At 39.2% G+C, this 22606-nt stretch overlaps 1 protein-coding gene and 1 pseudogene across 1 annotated transcript in view; one reads left to right on the top strand and one right to left on the bottom strand.

The window, feature by feature from the left end:
• Positions 1-216: 216 nt before the first annotated feature.
• Positions 217-5360, top strand: LOC140602297 (trifunctional enzyme subunit beta, mitochondrial pseudogene; annotated as a pseudogene).
• A 10306-nt stretch (positions 5361-15666) lies between these two features.
• The window catches only part of GUCY1B1 (guanylate cyclase 1 soluble subunit beta 1), a 47431-nt gene continuing 40491 nt past the window's right edge, over positions 15667-22606 (bottom strand). The window contains exons 10-14 of the mRNA XM_072773754.1: positions 20609-20846; positions 19452-19592; positions 18748-18902; positions 18263-18389; positions 15667-16856 (exon numbers count right to left, since the gene is read on the bottom strand). Coding sequence (XP_072629855.1) covers positions 16833-16856; positions 18263-18389; positions 18748-18902; positions 19452-19592; positions 20609-20846 — 685 coding nt within the window. The 3' untranslated portion in view covers positions 15667-16832. The remainder of the gene's footprint in view (positions 16857-18262; positions 18390-18747; positions 18903-19451; positions 19593-20608; positions 20847-22606) is intronic.

Below are 22606 nucleotides of genomic sequence, written 5' to 3'. Positions count from 1 at the left end.
TGACAGATAATAATCTAATGTTAAAACTCCCATCAGAAGCTGACCTCTCGCCAACTGCTCTGCTTCTCTATAATTTGGCAGTCACCAGAGCATGCTGGTTGGCAGCCTGGGTTCTGGCGTCTAGTTGCCATGTGTAATTATTTGCTCTTCCACTCACTTTGCTTGACTTCTGGCAAGTTATGCAAACTTGATGTGCTGCATTTCCTTTTAAGTAGAATGGAGGTACAGCAGTGTGAAGAGCAAGAGGCAAGAATGAGCCCAGGGCAGCCAAAATGCCATGTGCCACTGCCTCCCCATGTCCAGTGCCAAGGTTCTGCTGCCACTGTCACCAATCTCAGCCCGAAGGCTGAAGGGGATGCTAAAGGACATAAAGTCAGAGTGAAGGATGAGAGATCTGCAAGGTTGCCTTATCCTGCACCTCCAAAGCCCAAGCCCAAGCCTAAAAACCCCCTGCAAAGAAAGGAGAGAAGGTGCTCAAGGGGAAAAAAGGTGAAAGTTGATGCTGGCAAGAGGAAATAACCCTACAGAAAATGAGGGTGGCCAAACAGACCAGACACAGAAAGCTAAGCGCGCAGGCCGTGCCACGTAAAATGTATGCACTTTTGATAACGGTGTACCTCTGGTGACTGTATAGTTTGAAATACTGTTTTTTATCAAATTATATAAAAATGTGGGATTGTTTTAAGCTATGTGGGAATTTTTTTTTTTTTTTTTTTTTTTAGCACACAGAGCATTTCATTGCTGTTTTGGAGGAAAGGCATATGTCACTAATACCATATCCCCCAAGCTAGATTGATATGGGGGGAAACTCCTTTTCCCTTCTAGTTTTGAGAAACTTCCTTTGGGTTTCCAGGAGGAGGGATTCCTTAATATTGACACACATTAGCCACGTTGGCATAAACGTATTATAGTGTGAAAAACCAAAATTCATTATTTATGTTCTCTTCTTCTTCTCTGCCTTCACCACAGACTTGACTCCCTTAAACCCAGAGGCCTGATGGAACCTGACCCCCAGACATGGTTCCCAGTATGTCAGGCAATCTGGACTTTGCAGTGTCACCACAGAGATGTCATTCCCTCAAAGGATTTCCTTTTTTAGCTTGTGGATCTTCAAATTGATGATTCTGCTACTTTCATTTCCCCAAAGGCAGGGTTGTCTTGTGGAAAGTTGTTCAACAACATGCTAAATGTGAAACTGTGAACCCTCATTCTGATGTTCAAAGCATCCGATGAAGACTTCACTGGGCTTTCTAGTGGCTCACTGATTTCGGTAGCCCACTGAAGAAGGGAGTGCGAAAGTTGTTGTATACTGTTAAGGATTGTCTGCTCGTGTCCTGCCTGAAGTACCATGATTGTTTACAAGTATCTTTAATAAAGCTGGATACCATTTGAAAAAAATGAAATAAAATACACTGGAGGTGAGAATAACAGTATTGACCAATGGGTTACTGTAAGGATCAGCACATGTGTAATGTTCAAAATACTGTTGGGCTCATAAGGGAACCAGTGACAGGCATGGTAGGTGGTATTACCCCTCACTGTCATCAGTAGCATAGGTTTTTAAATTTTTTTTTATTTTTAGAGATTTTAATTAATTTATTTATTTATGAGAAACAGAGAGAGAGAGAGGCACAGACATAGGCAGAGGGAGAAGAAGGCTCCTCGTGGGGAGCCTGATGTGGGACTCGATCCCAGGACCCTAAGATCACAACCTGAGCCAAAGGGAGATGCTCAACCACAGAGCCCCCCAGGTGTCCCAAGGTTTGTATCTTTTATTCCAGTTTTAACACTATTTTTAAAAGAACTTTTAAAAGAGATTAACATTTTAACAGATGCAATGAGTTATCTATAAGAGCTGCGAATCTCTAAAAATTTATAAATCAGGAACAACTTTTTAGCATGAGAGAGAAGAGCATGTGGTCAGTATGATAGGCACATTTTATCCCACTAATGTCTGAAGAGCTCCTACATTTCAGGGATATTTTATTGAGCCCAAGTGAAGTAAAAATTGCTTCCACAAGTGTGCAAAATGGTTAGTAGTTATCTGTTGCATAATTCATTTTCAGTTAGTACTTTGGTAATATTCTTGTCAAGTGTAAAAATAGGCTCAGTCGACAGGGAAAGAGCAACTTTTAACAGGAATATAAATGAAAAGGGAAATGGAATGTGGGTGGTTACTCAATGAGAAACTAGGTCTTCATAGTCTTAGCTTTGTCAGAAGACAATAGGTGCTGCTTGGTGCTTTATAATTTCTTCTTGCAAACCTTGCAAGAGAATTGTCAAGTGAAAATGCAACATTCTTTATAATTTTTATAATATTAGAACATTAAGTTGCTTCTGTTAGCAACTTATGAAAAGGTCCAATTTCTCTTTCCTTAAATATTTTTCTAAGAATCTCTCAGCTAGAGCTCATTTTCCTTTATTACTCTTATCACCATTTATATTATGTTATAATACGTGGAGTGTTAAAGTTCAAAGGCTCTATTCAAAACTGAATATTATAAATTAAATTAAAAAACATAAGCATGTATATACTTTTTTTTCTTTATCCCATGACCCCTTTCGCTTTCAACAATTCAGCAATTTTTTTTGTTTTGTTTTCATAAATAACAAGGTATTATTCAATGTGCTGGCAAGGAAGAAACAAAACAACCAAATATTTCAGGTGAATATTCACTTTGTACAGAAGATCCATCAATATCCTGTGTAGTTAGACCTGAATTGTGCAATAATGGCCATCAGCTTCTAGTAACCACTGAGTGCTTGAAAAGTGGCTGGTGTTAAGTTAATTAAACGAGGAGGCCATAGACTGATGTGGCTAGAATGCCATAGAAGCTTGCATGAACGACCCAAAATTCTAATCCTTTAAATGCCTCTAGGTTATGAAATTGAAACCCAAAGACAACCAATCACAAACAGCTATGTAGGCTTTAAACTATACCCAATCAATAATTTCCTTACTTTGCCTCCACTGTCTCTCTAGAAAAGCCTCCTATCAGTGGAGAGCTCCTAACCACTCTCAGAATGGTGCTACCCATTTGGAATAGATTTTTGTTTAAATAAATTCTCAAAATATTTAATAAACCTTAGTTTACCTTTTAACACTAGTCTGAATTGAGATGTATTGCACATATAAAATACACACTGGATTTCAAAGTTTTAGGTTGAGATAAGGCATATCATATATGGATTACGTGTATAGATTGGGTTAAATAAAACATATTATTCAAATCACTTGCACCTGTTTCTTTCTACTTTTTAAAGTGTGGTCACCAGACATTTTCTTTCTTTTTTTTTTAATTTTTATTTATTTATGATAGTCACAGAGAGAGAGAGAGAGAGAGAGAGAGAGAGAGAGGCAGAGAAAGAAGCAGGCTCCATGCACCGGGAGCCCGACGTGGGATTCGATCCTGGGTCTCCGGGATCGCGCCCTGAGCCAAAGGCAGGCGCCAAACCGCTGCGCCACCCAGGGATCCCCACCAGACATTTTCTAATTTAAAATTTCACATATCTAATGCGACTCAAATTTACATCTGACCTTATATTTATTTTTGACTATGCTGATAGAGACCAACTCTTGCAATTTCTAAACAAACTTTAAAAATATGGTGCTTTGGATGCCTAGTTTTGGGACTTGAGGCTGAACTTTTGGTGCCTGTAGCAGGAGGAGCCTGAGAGGACAAAGCTAAGATTTCAGAGTGATTTTCATCTTGATTTACACATTTAAAAGTCTTCCCAATGCATCAAAATGGGCCTTCTGATTTTCTGTTAGACCCTGAGCTGTTCCTCCCAGCTAGGAGCTGCCCCAGCCATCCAGACCAAATCAAAGAACACCTTAGCCAAACCCAACATAAGGAATATAGTGGTGGATGGTGTTTGCATTCCATTTTTTGCAGTCATGCACATCATATATGGATCTGATGCCACCTAATTTGGCTAGAGTGGTACTTTTCAGTTTGTTGCGTTGGACCAATGTTCCAAAGGATGTTGCTGATTATAACATCTTTGGCACAGTTATACAAGAAGTGAAAACAAGCAATGTGGCTAGACAGGCTGCCTTTGGAGCTGGCTCCCCTGACAAGACTCCTGCTCTCTGCCAACCAAGCCCACATAGCTGTTGGCTTGATCATTTCTGGGCAGTGTGATGTGGTCATGGTAGGTGGTGTAGAGTTAATATGCGACATCCCTATTTATCATTCAAGGAAAATGGTACTTGAGTTCAGTAAGACCAAGACTTTGGGTCAGTGACTGTCTTTAATCTCGAAATTCAGACTGAATTTCCTGTCTATGGCTTGAGCTCCCCACAGTGGCTGAGTTTTCCACTAGTGAGACCCGGGGCCACTCTACAGACCAACTCGTGTTGCCTTGACTGTTTCTCGACTGGACCAGGATAAGTACATGCTCACGCAGGCTGGCCAAGAAGGCACAGGGTGAAGGATTCCTGTCTGGTATTGCACCCTTCAAAGTACCAGGAAAAGATACAGTTACCAAAGATAATGGTATTGGTCCTTCCTCCTGGGAACAGATGGTCAAACTAAAACCTGCATTCCTCAAGCCCTCTGGCACTGGGACAACTGCAAATTCTGCTTTCTTATCTGATGGTCCACCTGCAATGCTGATTGCGGCAGAGGAAAAAGCTCTGGCCATGGGTTGTAAGCTGAAGGTGTATCTGAGGGATTTTGTGTATGCGTCTCAGAATCGAAAAGATCAACTTTTACTTGGGCCAACATATGCTGCTCCAAAAGTTCTGGAAAGGGTAGGATTAAGGATGAATGATATTGATGCCTTTGAATTTCATGAAGCATTCTCAGGTCTGATTTTGGCTAATTTTAAAGCCATGGATTCTAACTGCTCTGCACAAAACTACATTGGTAGAAAAACCAAGGTTGGATCACCTCTTCTGGAAAAGTTTAACAACTGGAGTGGATCGCTGTCCCTGGGATACCCATCTGGAGTTACCGGCTGCCAGGTGGCCATGGCAGCTGCCAAAAGATTATAGAAGGAGGGGGGCCAGTATGGCTTGGCGGCTGCCTGTGTAGCTGGTGGGCAGGGCCACGGCAGGATTGTGAAAGCTTATCCAAAATAATAGATGAAGAAGAGGTGACCAGGAGTTTCTGTGCAGCTCTCGCACTAGGCAATGCCATTCCGATGCATTACTAAATGACATCCATAGTTCCTTGTTCCTCTTAGGAAAACACGATTTGTGGCCTTCTGCTAAAATACTTCACAACGAAGCCTTGCTAGTGTTCTGAGGTTGCCGAATCACAGCTTACTGCTTGATAGTCAGGGATTTCTTAGTCACCGGAATCACACAGTGATAACGTTTAAGAAATTGTTTTTGGTCTCTATTTTCATTAAATAATAAGAGTGGTTGCAATTTGGGAAACCGGCCAGCTGAGGTTTGGAATCATCTTTGTACCACTTGCAAATTATCCTCTTTCCTGTTTGTGACCTGAGGATAAGTGTTTTCTATAAAACGCAAAGCACTGGGCCTAAAGAAACTTAATTATGGAAAGATAATTCAGAATTTAAATGTCACTGAAAACTTGTAAACATTTCGATATATAAGTGCACTGTTAACCTTAATAAAGTAAGGAAGTATCCAAAAAATGGTGCCTTGGTGGAAGAAATAGTTATACTAATGCATCAAGGAATTATGAACACCCTGTTATCTTACAGCCTGCTGTATGTTTAAAATTGAGGTTATAAAATCATTAAACATATATGTTTCAAAAATATCAATGCACGTACACACTGGCACAGTGCTTTTAAAAGGTTTTGATTCCAAACACACTTAACTCCCAAATCTTTCCTGTCTCAAACTCTCTAGGTTACTGGCTTCTATCTGTAAGACACTAGGCTTTCTTGTCAGATCCTAAATTTGATTTCTACATACTTCCCGACACTGATATTTTCTCCAGACCCTGTCTTCACCTGGTCCCAGATTCCAGGAAACAAACCCCTCATTCCTAGAGAAGCACCATAATCACTCCCATTCAGAATGCCAATTGCCCAAGAGCTGGCTCAGCCTTGCCTCTCACTGTAATGATTTTTCCACAAAAATAACCCAAATCCCTTTGGTTATGTTTGAACTACAATACCAGATTTTAGTGCTGTGGTTGCCCAGAACTTTATAATTGTATAGTATTCATGAGTGTATATAAATTATATTGAACCTTATTCATGTGACTCAGGAAACCACAATAGGGAAAGTATTTAAGAATTTTTTTAACTTATTTTTTTAAGTTGACAAAACTATATCTCCCCAGCTTTATTGAGATATAAATGATAAATTAAAATTGTACACATTTAAGGCATGCAACATGACTTTTTGATGTATGTATGCATAGATTATGAAATGATTACCACAATCAAGCTAATTAACATACCTATCACTTCTAATATTTACCTTGTGTGTGTGTGTGTGTGTGTGTGTGTGTAGCAACCCTTAAGATCTTGGCAAATTTCATGTATACAATACATCATTATTGTTATTATGCTGTGCCTTAGGTCTCTAGAATTTATTCATCTTACCTTTGTGGGTTTTTTTAGTTTTTATTTATTTTAGAGAGAGAGAGAGAGACAGAGAAAGAGAGTGAGCAGGGATGGGGGGTAGAGAGAGAGTGAGAATCTCAAGCAGACTCCCTCCTGAGCTCAGTTACCAACACTGAGCTTGATCCCTCCAGATCCAGAGACCATAACCTAAACCAAAAATCAAAAGTGAGATGCTTAACCAACTGAGCCACCCAGGTGTCCCAACTTTATATCTATAAACATCTCCCCATTTCCTCCAGTCCCTGTTCCCTGGTAACCAACCTTCTACTCCCTGTTTCTAGGAGTTCACCTTCCTTAGATTCTGTATGTAAGCTGAATAATGCATTATTTGCCTTTCTGTGTCTGGCTTATTTCACTTATCATAATGACCTTAATGCCTTCAAAGTCTATGCATGTTGTCACAAATGGTAGATTTCTCTTTTTTAAAGACTGATAATATTCCACTTTATATGCATGTATCGCATTTTATTTATCCATTCGTCCACTGAGGGTCACAGATTGTTTCCATGTTTCAGTTATAGAGTTCTCCTTTTTTTAGGGGAAGTGCTTCTTAAGACAAAATGAGCAATAAATTTCACTAGTAATAATTTAAAAAATCTTACATGTAAAACTGGTAGTTCCTGTCTTTAACTTTTAAGGGGTAATTTTCTATTCAAAGAATCACTGCTTGAAATAGAGGTACATTTACTCTCCTTATTTTTCAGAGAATCAAAAACACAACTCTTAATTTAAAAATGTAAACTTATGTAACATAATTAGGTAAATAACATGAGGCCAATTTTTAACAGATGCACATACGTTAATATTTTTATACACTGATCAGGATCTAGTCATTCTGATTTTAGCTTGCAGCCAAAAGTCCACACCAGGCTTATGCCTTGGATTTGTTTTAATTACCTTTAAAATCTCTCAGTGAGAGGCACCTGTGTACCTCAGTAGTTGAATATCTGCCTTTGGCTCAGGTCATGATCCCAGGGTCCTAGGATCGAGTCCGTATTGGGCTCCCTGCAGGGAGCCTACTTCTCCCTCTGCCTATGTCTCTGCCTCTCTCTGTGTGTCTCTCATGAATAAATAAAATCTTTAAAAAACAAAAAATAAAATCTCTCAGCTGGTTTACTCAATATTCCTTAACTATTAAAGTGAGTACAGTTAAGGACAGATTGTCTACGTATTTTCAAAAGGACCAGGCCAAAGTCACAGCATCACTGCACTGGAATTTTTACCAAAGAAATAGTGGAATTTTAGAGTAATAATTAACTTTAGATATCATCTTATCCAACTTCTTTTTTTGGAGATTAGGAAAATGATTCCTAAGAAGGTAAATGATTTTTCAAGACCACAGGCCTCACCTTGCAAGAACTAGACTCAAATTCTTAACTTTCTGTCCAGTATTTTTTGTTGTTGTTGTTTGTTTTAAATCTACCCTAGAGGCTATATCCTCTCTCCATTTGGTAGAGGTAGCAAGGAAGAATCACTTAAATATACCCTTAATTAATACAAAAGTAGTTTTCTAATTTTCTCCCTGTAAGTAAATAGCACTTTCTTATTTGTAGTTGTATTTAACATGAGACAAATACAGCTTAGTTTGTCTATAATAATTCTGTACAAAATTATAGCTTCTGTCATAATTGTCTGTTTTAATAAATTTGGACAGCTTCCTACAGAATTAGCAGGAAATACTTGGGTGAAATTTTAGAACAAGATATGTGTGAATAGGTTCCATGCTACACAAATGGTTATGATGAAATAGAAATAATTATTTTTATGACATTCTTTAAACCTGGGAGAGGACGGATGGGTGGAAGGGATGGATTCAAGGCTGTACACAGGAAGTGACAGTCAGGTGGGAGCCAAGGCAGTGGACTGCACTTTTGAGAGATACCCTGTGTCCCTCCCATTTTTCCAGACTTCTATTCTAAATAGCATTCTCTGCTGCCCTCTAGAGTTTCTAAGAGTCATTAGTGAGGACCCCAAAAAGAAACCTATTTAGGGGTAAGCAGATAAATGACTTTTCCCCTTTAAGAATTCTGCACTCATTCACAATCTGGGTTTTGTTTTTGCTTTTTCCCCCCATACCACCAAGTAATTCTCAGGGAATCAACTGAGTGTCTTACACAATTCAACTCAACTCTGACACTATCTACTCAGAGACAGCATCAGAATCCACAGGACAAGGGCTCAGTCCTACAAGACTGTCCCCAGAGAAATATTTCCTTACTAGATTATCAGTTTATTATAAAAGGAGATTAACTCAGGAACAGTCAAATGAAAGAGATAAATAGGGCAAGATGGTGGAGGGGGAAGGGCAGAGCTTCCATGCCCTCTCCCAGGGCACCACTAACCCTTTATCTTCACGCGTTCACCAACTCAGGAGCTCTCTGAACCCTGTCCTTTCGGGGTTTTATGGAGGCTTCATTACATAGGCATGATTGATTAAATCATTGGCCATTTGGCAATTCGATTCAACCTCCAGCCCTTCTGTCTTCCCTGGAGTTTGGAGCACAGGTGTGGTACTGAAAGTAGAACCCTTTAAGCAGTGGTTGGTTCCACTGGCAACTGGTCTTCATCTGTGGCTGTGATCTAAAAGTCACCTCATTAATGTAGAAAAGACACCTTCTTCAGTCTCATCACATAGGAAATTCAGAGATGAAATATATATTCTTATTATCGATTTCAATATCTCATACTTCAATGACAAAGAAAACATAACATGTCATTTGATGAATCATTTCATATATCTAAATGAAATAAAGAATTAGTTCTGAAAGATATTTGTGTGTGTATAAAAATTGGCACTCTACTGTGAAAGTTTTAAAACATGTATTTACATCTTCAATTCAAAGCATGTACTTCTATCTTCAATCAAGCATTCCGCTTTAATTTTTTTGAGGTGGTTTTCATTGGATTTGTTTCACTGAACTTTGATCGGTCCTCAATAAAACTTCGATCCTGCCACCACATTAAAGCAGACCCATACACTCCTGTATGAGAGCTTCCCCAGTTCCAATCTTGATTCTTCTCTATCTAAATCAGCCCCTACACCAATGACATTATGGTTTCCCTCAAGTACAAATTGAATAATGGCATTTTTTGAAGTCTTTTTTGGCTTCCTTTTTTGTCCAGTCCTCATTTGTCATGCCCTTGTATTCTGGTTTTTGACCCCACCACTCAAAGAGACTGCTCCCTCCCTTCCTTCACTCGACAAATACTGAATGTCCATTTTGTGGTGGGCTCAAATAATAAATCTAAGAAAGGAGGAACTATTTTAGCCTTCAAAAAACTTGAAGCCTAATATAGAAACAGACATATAAACAATGTGCTAACCATGGTAAGTACTGTGAAGTACTAAGCTAAGGAAGAACTAAATTTGTCTAGGAAATCTCCAATGGCAGAACTGAGTGCCAAGAAAATTAGGAATTTGCTGGAAGAGTATGGGTACAAGACATTCCAGAAAGAGCTAAGTAGAAAATTACAAAGGCAAAGACTAACAGATAAATCTGGTAACGGTGATAATTGTGTATGCTTTCCTAGGGTGTCTAGACAATGACTAACAAGTGATCTAGGCAAGAGAGTAATTTTGATTTGAGAAAGACTGCTCTGGCAGCCTCTGGGAGTGACGAATGGAGAGGGGAAAGACAGGAAGTAGAAAGACATATAAAGAAGATCTTGTATTTGTCCGGGTTAGAGATGATGAATGCCTGAAGTAGGATGGTGTAGGTAGAATAGATTTTTAAAATATTCAAGATCAAAAAAACTGGAATTTAAGTGTTTCAAACGCAGGGAAGATTGTTCACTGATGCATCCCCAATACCAAGAACAGCGCCTGTCACAAGTAGATGCTCTGAAAATGCATGTTGGGTTCTGGAAAGATGGCAGCTTGCTGTAGTTTTTGATTCTTCCTGAATGTCCCTTCAAAACAGGCATATCAATTAAAATTACAAAGTCAAAAACTCACAGATGCCTATACCAAAACACAAACACTTAATTGCAACCCAAATGTACCCCAAACCTACAGGTTGGGAACCAATGATAGCTAAAACCATCAGATGGTGTTATTATCTATGAGGCAAGAAATAGGAGGAAGGACCTGGTGCTCCAACTCAGAGAATCTGGATATCACAAATACATACTTATTGGAAAGCCCAGTTGACCCACCTGAGGCTATAGCAACCAAAACAGAACAGCAATCTACAGAAACCAATTACTGAGTTGAGTATAAGGAGACCAGGGGAAGGTCTGATGATGATGGGGTGGGACGGGAATCTATGAAACTAAAAATAACCTACAAATTCTCCTTCCCAGGACAAATACCAGTACAGAAAAGAAAGCACTAGAGACAGAATCCATATTGAGCAGGACAAAACAGTTGGGGCAAAGGAAAGAGAAGATACAGAAAACTTAAAACACATGATTAAACAAGTCCTGGAACAAAAGGAAAATACCAAGTAAAATTGGAGAATTAAAAAATAATAATAATGAAAAATATTAATAGCTAAAATATGATATATCAGAATACTTGGTCCAAATGTTTTTATCAGAGGATATTTTATAGCATTTGATTTTGAAGGCAAACATATAACTCAAAAAAGTGGTACCAAAAAAAAACCCTGAATTAAATAAAACAGAAGAAATTAGTGATTAAAAAAGAAATTTAAAAGTTGGAAAATAGTAAAACTCACCAATCCAAAAGCCAGTTGTATGAAACAGAAAAAAGTCACTAATTAACAGGCCTAAAGTGAAGAGAACAAACACTCTTCGAGGCAAAACAATCTTCAAAAGTGAGAAAAAACTTCAATATCATAAGTTTACTTTGTATGTCTATAAAATACTTTTAAAAATCTGAATGAAATGGATGGGTTTTTCTTTTATAAAAAAACTAATAGTAAGTCTAATAAGTTAAAAACTTAAAGAGATCAGTTCCCAGAAAAGCGACAGAGAGAATTGTGGAGTAGAGAGCTATTCCATAGGAAAAAAACAAACAAACAAACAAACAAAAAAACCAAAGGCGCTAAATCTGAAGATGTTCACAGGAAGTTGTTTCTCAGGTAATGAAAATGTTAGTTAAACTATTCCAGAAAAAATTAAGCAAACTTTCATATTTGTTATATGGGGAAATCTATGATCTGTTCTCCAAACCTGACCAAGACAGCATCAAAACATACAAAACTACAGACTGTTCTTGCTTATAAAAACGACGTAACAATCAAAGTGAAATGTTAGCAAACTAAATACAGTGGCATAGTAAAAAATAAAACATACTTTTTTTAAACAACACTTTTATTTTTTAAAGATTTTGTTTATTTATTCATGAGAGACACGGGAGGAGAGAGAGAGAGAGAGGGGCAGAGACCCAAGCCGAGGGAGAAGCAGGCTCCATGCAGGGAGCCCGACGTGGGCCTCGATCCCGGGTCCCCAGGATCACACCCTGGGCTGAAGGCGGCGCTAAACCGCTGAGCCACTGGAACTGCCCAAACACACTTATTTAGGTTATTAGGATGTTGGTAAAATAAACCATATAAAGTGGCAAGAATAAAATCTCGCACAAAGTAAATGTGCAACCACTGTGAGTCATGACTCTTAGTAGTCACAGATTTGACAAGTGAGTTTATTAAAGATGAGGAAGAATCAAGGAATATCAATGCTTAACCAGCCACTAGAAAACAAAGTTGGAAAATTCGTATTTCCTAACCTCAAAAGTCACTACAAAGCTACAGTAAACAGGTCTGTGTGGTACTGGCATAAGGATAGACATAAATCGATGAGAGAGAATTGAGAGTCTGAAAATGAACCCTTACATTTATGGTCAATTTACTTTCAAGAGGGATACCAAGACAATCCAATGAGGAAAGAATGTTCTTCCTGACAAATGACGCTGGGAAAGGTGGACTTCCACAAGCAGAAGAAAGAAGTTGGTCCCCTAGGGCCACTATATACAAAAACCGACACAGGATGTACCAAATACCTAAATGTAAGGAGCTAAAACTATAAAGCTTTTGGTAGAAAACACAGTTATAAATCTTCGTGACCTTGGATCAGGCAATGGTTTCTTAAAGATATCCAAAGCATAAGCTACCAAAGAAAAACAGAGAAATTTAACTAGGTCAAAATTTAAAAATTTGAGCTTTAGGATACCGGGTGGTTCAGTGGTTGAGCATCTGCCTTCTGCTCGGGTCGTGATCCCGGGGTCCCAGGATCGAGTCCTGCACACAGCTCCCTTCGAGGAGCCTGCTTCTCCCTCTGCCTATGTCTCTGCCTCTCTCTGTGTGTCTCTCATGAATAAATAAGTAAAATCTTAAAAAAATAATAATAAAAAATAAAATACAATCGAAATAAACAAACAAAACTTGAGCTTCAAAGTGCACTACCAAGAAAGTGAAAAAACCCACATCTTAGGTGAAAATATTTGCAAATCATGATCTGTTAGGTCTAGTGTACAGAATATAAAAACACCTTCAACTCTACAATTAAAAAAAATAACTCAATGTATAAAGGGGCAAATAATTTTTTCCCCCAACTTCTCAATAGCCAAATATCTTTTATTGGTACTATTATCAAGCTTATAATTTGCAGAATAGACACAAGAATAGGAAAAATTCCACAAAATAGTGAGAGAAAACAATATGTCAGGACCCTCCCACCCATTCATTCCCTGTGAAAAAATCCACAGGGAGAAAATGATCCCTCCTGCACTACAGATGATGATGTCAAGGTCTCTCCAGGCCTTCTGATTTGGGCCCCTGCCAAGTTCCTCGCCCATGGGTGCCATCCATGCTTTCCTGCCTGACCGCAGTCATGATAAACTGTCACACCTCAACAAAGCCCAGCGCACTTCAGCTCCACTTTCCCCACCATCACCACCGCTCCTGTGCTCTGTGGGCCCCTCTTGCATCAGCCTCCTGTCCTGGGCACCCAGCAGCTGTGAAAGCTGTGGGAGGCCCACTACGGTGCCAGGGTCAGAGATGTGCCCAGCTGTGGTAGGAATGCGGGGATGGAGTGAGTTGGGAAGCACATCTGGGCATCCCAGCCAGCATCTGGGCACTCCCCCTCCAGCTCTGGATCAGCCCCTTGGCTCCACGCCTTCAGGGAAGAGGGTAGTGGGCAGGAGATCAACAGGGACCCCAGTGAGTGGTCTGGTGTCATCCCCCACTCACCCAAGGGGCAAATAACTTGAACAGGAGTTTCTCCAAATCAGGTCTACTGATTTGGTCTACTCCAAAATGACTACTGAGCACATGAAAAGACAGTCAACGTAATTAGTCATTAGGGATTCACCAACCCAAACCACGACGGATGGCACTTCTCGCCCACCAGAATGCCTTAGACCAAAAAGATGGGCAATAGCAAGTGCTGCGGAAGACGTAGAGAAATCTCAACCTTCATACACTGCTGGTGGGAAAGAAAGTTGGTGTAGGCATTTTGGAAAACATTTAGCAGTTCCTCACAGAGTTAAACCTAGAGTTCCATATGGCACAGAAATTAACTTTCTAGATATACACACAAGAGAACTGAAGACATATGTGCACAAAAGCCTGTACACATATGGTCACAACAATATTATTCATATTAACCAAAGGTGGAAACAACTCAAGCGTCCATCAGCTTATGAATGGATAAAGAAAATGTGGTCTAGCCAGACAACCGAATCTTATTCAACCATAATAAGTAAGGAAATACTGATCTGTTACAACATAGGCAAACCTCAAAAACATTACTCTAAGTGAAAGAAGCCAGACCCCAAAGGCCACCTATGGTAGGATTCGGCTTATATGAAACACCCAGAATGAGTCAATCCTTAGAAACAGAAAGTAGATCAGTGTTGCCGGGAGCTCGAGGAAGCGGTTAATTGGGATTGACTACTAATGGTTATGGGATGTCTTTGAGGGGTAATGAAAGTATTCTGAAATTAGATAGTTGTACAGCTTTGCGGATATACCAAAAACACTGAATTGTACATTTATAAAAATGGAATTTCATAGTATGTAGGTTATAGCTCAACAAAATAAATGAAATCCAGCAGACCACAAAAAGCTGGAAAAAGGATTAAAAGAGAATTGTCAAAAATTTAGTGAATTTTTAATAACTCTAGAATCCAGGTGGTAGGTGAATGGTTGTACCCTCTACAAGACCTTTCACCTTTTCTTTATGTTTTAAAATTCTTACCAGAAAATGTTTGTGAAGTAATTGAACAGAAATAATAATAATAATAATAATTAATAATAATAATAATAATAATATAGAATGAAAATAAACTTGAAGTTGTTCAACAGGGTCAGTGCCACAGAGAGACTTCAAGGAATTTAAAATTAGGAAGAGAACTTTTTGCAAAGCAGACTCAATGCACAGACTCCGTGCTATGCATGAGGATTAGACAGGGGAGAGGCTGGAGACCCTGAGCACAGGCTGCTGAACTTGGCCTGGAGCCTTGTTTCCATGGTATTAATTCATCTTCAAACGAGACCCCCATAAAACGGTCCCCGATCTGGCTGCTGACTCCTTATTCCCATCCTACCTTCATCCACTCCTTTCTCATTTTCTAAGTTATTCTTTCAGTATCTTAACGATGTTGTTTTTTAAAAGATTTTGTTTATTTATTCATGAGAGACACAGAGAGAGGCAGAGACATAGAGGGAGAAGCAAGGTCTTTACAGGGAGCCCCATGTGGGACTCGATCCTAGGACCCCGGGATCACGACCTGAGCCAAAAGCAGACGCTCAACCACTGAGCCACCAGGTGCCCCATTAGCTATGCTTTTTATCACTACAAATATCATGTATTTTAATGACTTGCTTATGTGTCTTTCACTCCTAAAAGACAGGTCCTCAAGGGCTGATGTCATTTCCTCTTGATCTGTGAATCTGTCCCTCCAGGTCTAGTCTTGCTTCTGCCACCTTGTTGGTACTAAAGAAAAACAGTGTTTGAGGATAAGCCTATCCAAGAGGAGCCAATCAACGGTATTAACAAGAGTGAATCAAAATTAATTTAAAGTGCAGAATCAAAAAAAATAATACTAAAGTGCAGAATCGGGGAGATTATGCAATGTGCTTCTAAAAATGACAGTAATAATATGGCCAATAATAACATTAATATTATTTTTGTTGAAATACAAACTGATGACAAGTGGAAAAAATAATTTATTGAAGACTCTCTTACACATGAACGTGGAACATTTATACATATACAGATGTGCTGATACGAAATGCTAAATTTAAAGACATTTTTACACAAAAGTAGTTGCACTATATTTTATAAAGGTAGGTATAAATAAATTATCAAATATATTTAAGAGCGATAGGCCAATTATTCCAATAGGAATGCAGTCTACATCAAAATTAAAGTAACTTTTCTGAACATGATGGCCTGGTTATAATCACATTCTTCCAAGCAAAGAAAAAGAAGCTCATTACTGGAAATAAAAAGCCAGAAATGGCTCTTTCAGGAGTATCCCAGCAGTGTCTTCAATTTTATTCTTGGATGTGGTCAGAGCGCCTAACATTTATCCCAAGCTAATGTAATAGCTCAGTGTGAAACAGTACAGCTTTTTATAACAGCTGCATGTGGTTAATAAGATTTAATACAAACAACAGAATTGTAGAGGATATTATAATGCCACATAATTTGAGTGAGCCACCAAAGATTTTAGTAACAGAAATATGCACCCTACATTTTTGAAGGAAAACTAGCACAATTCAAAATAGTCACTATTTTCTTAGTATGGTATATTCATTCTTATTTTGGGAATCTGAAAATAAATTGCATTTTTTCCTAAAACAGAATTCACTCCTGTAGAAAACGATTTCTATAATGAAGTACACCAACACGATATAAATTTTGTTACGTGTCATTATAGTCATTAAAATATACATGTACATATACATCGAACACTAAACAGACTTGGTAAGCCATGATATGATATATACACACAGGACCAAATACTGTTCTGTGTCATTTAATTAAATTCAACAAATACTTATTGGGTGCCTACCACTTGCAGATTACCATGCTTGGCAACGCTTGTGGTAGATCTTAAGACGCATGAAGCTCACATCATTCACATCTAAAGCCAAATTTCAGGTAACATACGAAACCTTGAAAATAATCAGAAGAAGTGCTAAGGTTGAGTAATGAATCATGAAAGCTATACCTAGGAGAAAGGCTTGGGGTAACCGCGAAGGACAAAGCGAAATCTATCCACAGGGACTAATTGCTCCCAGGCTTGGTGTGTGACAGGGGACAACTGGAGCCCATTCTGCAGTCCTCTTCGTCCCACAGTCTAACATTCAATTATCATCCTGTGTTGTTTCCTTTGAAGAGTGGAATAAACAGGGATTCATTTTCAGGGGTAATAAAGTTTGTAATATCCCCCCAAATATTCTCTCTTTTTTTTCTTTTTACACAAAAATGTGATCGGCATTCATATCTGTTTTTCTGTCTTCCCACCATAATTCTGGGTGAAACAGGGCCACCCATCTAAAATGAGCAACACTTGAGGTAGAGTTTAACTTATTCAAAGAACATCTGTAAGCATGCCAACCCCACAAGTAAATTATTTAAAAAGAGCAGAAGGAAGATAAAGATAAATATTTTAAAACTTGGCATTCCATTCCTTTTAGGACTTATGCTGTACCGGCATTTTCAGGGCATGTATACATACGGAAAAAAGAAATATAATCAGTTAGTCTCACCCCTCTAAGGAACCAGCACATCAATAGGGGGACACAGTATCAAACTGGCTCCTGAAGCAGAGCACTGTGCTTGGGATCCCAGTGGGCATAACCTTGGTGTGGACAAGCCAGTGCGAGTGGGGATCCGATGCAGAGGACCAGTGTCTGAGGTCTACTCTAGCACATGCGTCCCAGCTGGAGCATGACCATGGCATTAGCACGAACCGGAAGCTCCCCTATGCAATCCTTTAGGTTCAGGAACATTCTAAGTCACTCCTTTCTAGGAAAAATGCACGAGGGACTAGGGCATCTAAAAATTGCCAAACATCCCACAGGGAGCTCACGTGGCCCTTCGGAGGATCTGAAGCTCCATGATTAAGAAACTTCTCATAAATTGTGGTCCTGACTCTGCCCAGATGGTGATCTCGGAACAGCTTAAGGAGCTAAGGGAAGAGGCCGCGGAGGCCCTCACAGCCCTCTCGCCTCAGCTGTGTTCAAGCCAGATCATGGAGGAAGAGCAAACAACAGGTCTTCTCCATCTGGTGCTTTTGGCTTTAATTTCATTAGAGGACAAAAGCTGGCAACCATAAAGTATCCCCTAAGAACTTTTTTTTTTTTTTTTTTTTTTTTTTTTTTTTTTAATTTTTTATTTATTTATGATAGTCACAGAGAGAGAGAGAGAGAGAGAGAGAGAGAGACATAGGCAGAAGGAGAAGCAGGCTCCATGCACCGGGAGCCCGATGTGGGATTCGATCCCGGGTCTCCAGGATCACGCCCTGGGCCAAAGGCAGGCGCCAAACCGCTGCGCCACCCAGGGATCCCCCCTAAGAACTTTTTATTGTTCTAACTGGCTCATTAATGTTTCAGTATTTCCGCTGCTTTACTGGAGAGTTCATGTTTGTAAGCAAGAATTCTTTTCAAATGAAACATATTTTCAGCGATCATAATTTAGCTTTATTTATTTGTTTATTTATTTATTTATCTTTAGCTCTCTCTATTCATATTCTGTCTTTAAAAAAGAGGAATTACATGCTGATTAGTCATACCTCTGTTCCCGTATTTTTTCTGGATAGAAACCAAACTTGCATCGGTTCTTTTTTGCCCTTCATGGACACGGGGCCTCTATGCTCCAAATGGAACTGCGGATCTGAATTTTCTGGTGTCATAAGACATCTGAAAAACAGGGGACAGAGAACAGGGAGAGACGTATGGAATATGTCCATATGGAATATGGACATATGGAATATGGACATATGGAGAAAGTGACATGAGCATGAAATTAGAGCTCAACACAATAATGATCGACCCACAGTAAAGTTGTATTTAAAGGTAATGCAAGGTTTTAGTAAGAACGGTCATACAGGGAATTCCTAAGGTGATCTGAAATCATTAAAAGTGGGAATAATGGTCCATTCTTCTCAAATAAGAAAGAAACAATCCTAAGAGCATAAGTGATGGCTGTTTAAAAACACTGAGAGTTAAACCACACGTAACGACACATTTTTCTTGCAAATCAGACATGTTTTCTTACCTGTATGTATATTCAGATACATTTATTTTTCCTTTTTCTCCAGTGGTTTCCGTTCTGCTTGTGAGGTTAACGGTATTTCCAAAAAGGCAATACCGAGGCATCCTCTGCCCTATGACACCAGTAACTACCTCTCCAGTGTGTATCCCTATTGTTATCTGCAGAAATCAAAACTTTGTTTCAGTAAGTTCGATCACCAAAATAATTATTTTTGATTACTTTATATTACAGAATGTAGAGTCACCATATAAAAATCATAAGGATTCGCTAAAAGAACTCCAAGTGTATTGCAGCATACTTATAAAATAGAACTCCAAGTATATTTGTGAAAATAAAAAAAAAAACCCTCACAAAATCTGTTTTCCAAGGAAACATTTTTCTCAGTCTGAAGATCTCAAAGATGTGGATCTGGCAACTTAAATGAGACACAGGGAACAGATTTTAAAAAATAAATCAGAAAGGACAGGAAGTTTTATCTCATCCTCATGACTTCAGTATATAGAACAGAGAGGTTAATTTCAAACAGGTGGACAGATTTCCCATTTCTATGAAAAAAAATGTAAAACAATGGGTTTGAAAAAGATTATTGTCTTTGCCCTCAAGGTGTCTTTCCTTATACATAATTAGTGATTGCTGGGTAGAAAATGTGAGTCAGTTGTCCACAGAGGTCTCCTACTACTATTATAATATCTGTTTTATTTACTAACCTGAACAGATTCGCCATCTACTTGAACCTGGCCAGCAATTTCCATCATGTCCAAGGCCAGGTGGCAAATGGATCGTGCATGGTGGATGCATGGCTCTGGTAAACCACTCACTGTCATGTACTTGTCACCAACTGTCTCCACCTAACACAGCACATACAATTTACGTGTTCATTGTTTAGAATAAACATTGCCATTTCATTTGCTACCCATATATATAAATAAAATATTCTTGCAAAGCTACAAGTAGCTTTCAACTTTCCTTCTCTGAATTCTTTTAAAATTCTAACACATTCAACTCCAACAAGGTGAAATCTTGTGATTATTTGAAATTTACACACATGGCACTTGAGGTCTTTGATTACAGGCAGGTACAGACACAGCATTATTTTCTCCCTAGTAACGCCTGGTTTCTCACCTCAGATACCCTTATCATTCAATAGAACAATTGATTATCAAAATCTCCCTAAAATAATGATGATTTACGGCACAAGAGCCACTGCCCAAAGTCCAGTGATTTGTCATGCTCATTAACCATTTATATTTTGATGTGCTCACAAAGCATTATATTGTATCTCAGAAGACCACTATAAATAGTCCTTGCGGCACGCCTGTTACTCCAGATGCCTGGAGATGGTGTAGTTAACATTCTTGCTTTTATGAAGCAAGAATGCTCTGACTCCATTTTTCCAATGTAATATTTGTTTTTTAATTGAAACAAAGAGCAGAAATGCCTTATAAATGTTTATCTTCAAGTCAGTGTTATCTAAAAGCAAATCTGAGTCCCCAGCACCCTTCTCATGCTCTCTGACTTTTTACTATGCAAAGCATTTATATATTTCGGTAAAACTGTCTTCTGCAGAGCACTAAAATGAATACTATGTTTATATTATGTGTGATAAACAACGGGTGCAAATTCATTAATGTAAGTGCAAATAACATTTGCTGAACATCTCATTTTAACTAGGGAATCATTGGTTCTCTTTCTTTTGGTTACAAGCAAGGGAAAGTTTTATAACAAGAGCTAATTACTTAAGCAAATGATAAACAGTGACTGCGTGGAGGCTGTAGGGCTACCATCAGAGAACGGACCCTCTGAGCCTAGGATCTCAAAATTCAGACTCTGAAGAGCACCGCCTTAGGGTATGACCTGGACTTGCCTTATAAACGAATGGATTTTTCCGAGAGTCGGTCAGTGTGTCAAATCTGGTGTAGAGGTCATTGAGGAGGTTTACAATCTTCATGGCCCCTTCTCCGGATGCATGCTTGCTGCAGAAAGCATTGAAGCCCACAATGCCACTGAAGAGGATGGTCACATTGTCGTATCTTTTGGCAGGCACGGGGCGTTTGTGTCTCAGCTCATTGGCAACAGATGGAGGGAGGACAGAATAAAGCAACCTATTCGGTGGGAAGGGGGAAAAGCCACAGTAAGAAATGCTGGGCATCGCCTCAGGGCTCCTACTGCCCACTTCACAGAGCTTTGAAGTGATACACACTTCAAAAACCTGGTTTTCGTACAGGACACCCATTATTACCCATATGTGTGAGGCAGGTATCAAAAATACCATCATTTATTTGTTTTAATGACATACAACATCTCCAAATCCAAACCAAGCCAAACGGAAATAAGCCAAACAAACAAATAGGCATTGGGGGAAGCCTGGCAATTGGAAGTCAAAGTCTTTCATCTGTGGTCCGGATTCTGACCCACTATTATGGCCTCACAGTAGGAAAGCTGTCATCATTAGCACCTAAAACACTGTCTGCGTAGCCTAATATCAGGACCTTGTTTATCTCTTAGGAGTAAGAAGACTACCTGAATTTGTGTAAATTATATTAAAAGAAGTAGATTTTTCTCTAGTCTCATTCAACCTCATTCTTCCATGGAAGAAATTGATAAAACGGACGAAGACTGGGCTAGGCAAGGAAAGAGTGTATTTCTATAGACACTACAGAGATTACTCTGATGGCTTCAGGGATTACACTGAGGGGCAAGGGTGCTAAGCACAACAGGAAGGGGATGATGGCCGAGGAACTGACAAGCGAGAAGCAGAAATGAGGCCGATCGATGTCTCTTGGGGTGAGGACCCAGGGGAACAAGTGATGCCTCTCTGCCTTTTTCTTCCCCACAGCCACGGTGTATACCCGCAAAGTTTAACCTTGCAGGCTTCATACAATGTGTTATTTTCAGGGATGAAGTTGTACCACCTACCAGTAAAACATAGCATTTGAATTGTTTTTCAAGCAGAGGGAGGAATTTGAGTTGGCTGCCCTCTACGCTTTCTGAAATCTGCAAAATGCCTGGATAGATTAAGGGGTCCATTTAGGGCCACAAGGAAAGGGATGAGAGCAGCTAAACATAGCTTTGAGCTTCTTTATACAAAAGTCAAGACAAGTGAATTAAGAAGCTATGGATAAAGATAGGCATTAAACGGCCTTTTCTATGTCATCCCCATTGTTAATAAATAGTTAACTGATGTGTTTTTTTAAAGGTTTATTTATGTATTTGAGAGCGCGAGAGAGACCACACACCCTTCACATCTTCCCTTTCCATGAGGAAAACGTATAGGAAGAACTTCCTATGACTCAACCGAGTAAAAGGTGAGGGGCAGAAGGAGAAAGAGAGTCTTTGAAGCAGATTCCATGCTGAGCACAGAGCCTGATGCAGGGCTCCCTCTCATGAACCTGAGATCACAACCTGAGCCGAAACCATGAGTCCCAACACTTAACTGCCTGCACCAACCAGGTGTCTCAGATTTTGCTATTTGTGTTAACCTGGGTCATTATAGATGTAATTGTGATTACAGATGACATCAAAATTGTCCGGTTCATATCTGTCAAGCCCTAGAATAATAATAATCCAATTCCGAGATATCTTTTAAAAGGCAATGGCCAATGTAACCCTGAGAATCCAGCCAGCCCCAGCACACGGCCTTCATATGAAGGAGGGAAGGAATGGATTGTTCAACTTTAAAGACGCTGATTTTCAGAGAGAGATATTTCAGCATCTGTTCATTCAACTTGGTTTGTAAAAACAGAAGACAGATTTCCACTATCATTAAGACGGATTTATTTCTGTACGCATGATTTCTTTTTAAGGGATGTAGATTTTATTGACTACTCCAGAGCTTCTACAGGCCCCATGCCTTTTTAGTCTG

The sequence above is a fragment of the Canis lupus genome, chromosome 13, assembly GCF_048164855.1.
Source record: "Canis lupus baileyi chromosome 13, mCanLup2.hap1, whole genome shotgun sequence".
Classification (NCBI taxonomy): Eukaryota; Metazoa; Chordata; class Mammalia; order Carnivora; family Canidae; genus Canis; species Canis lupus.
The sequence above is the reverse complement of the archived record's forward strand: the minus strand, read 5'-3'. Positions and strand labels throughout refer to the sequence as shown.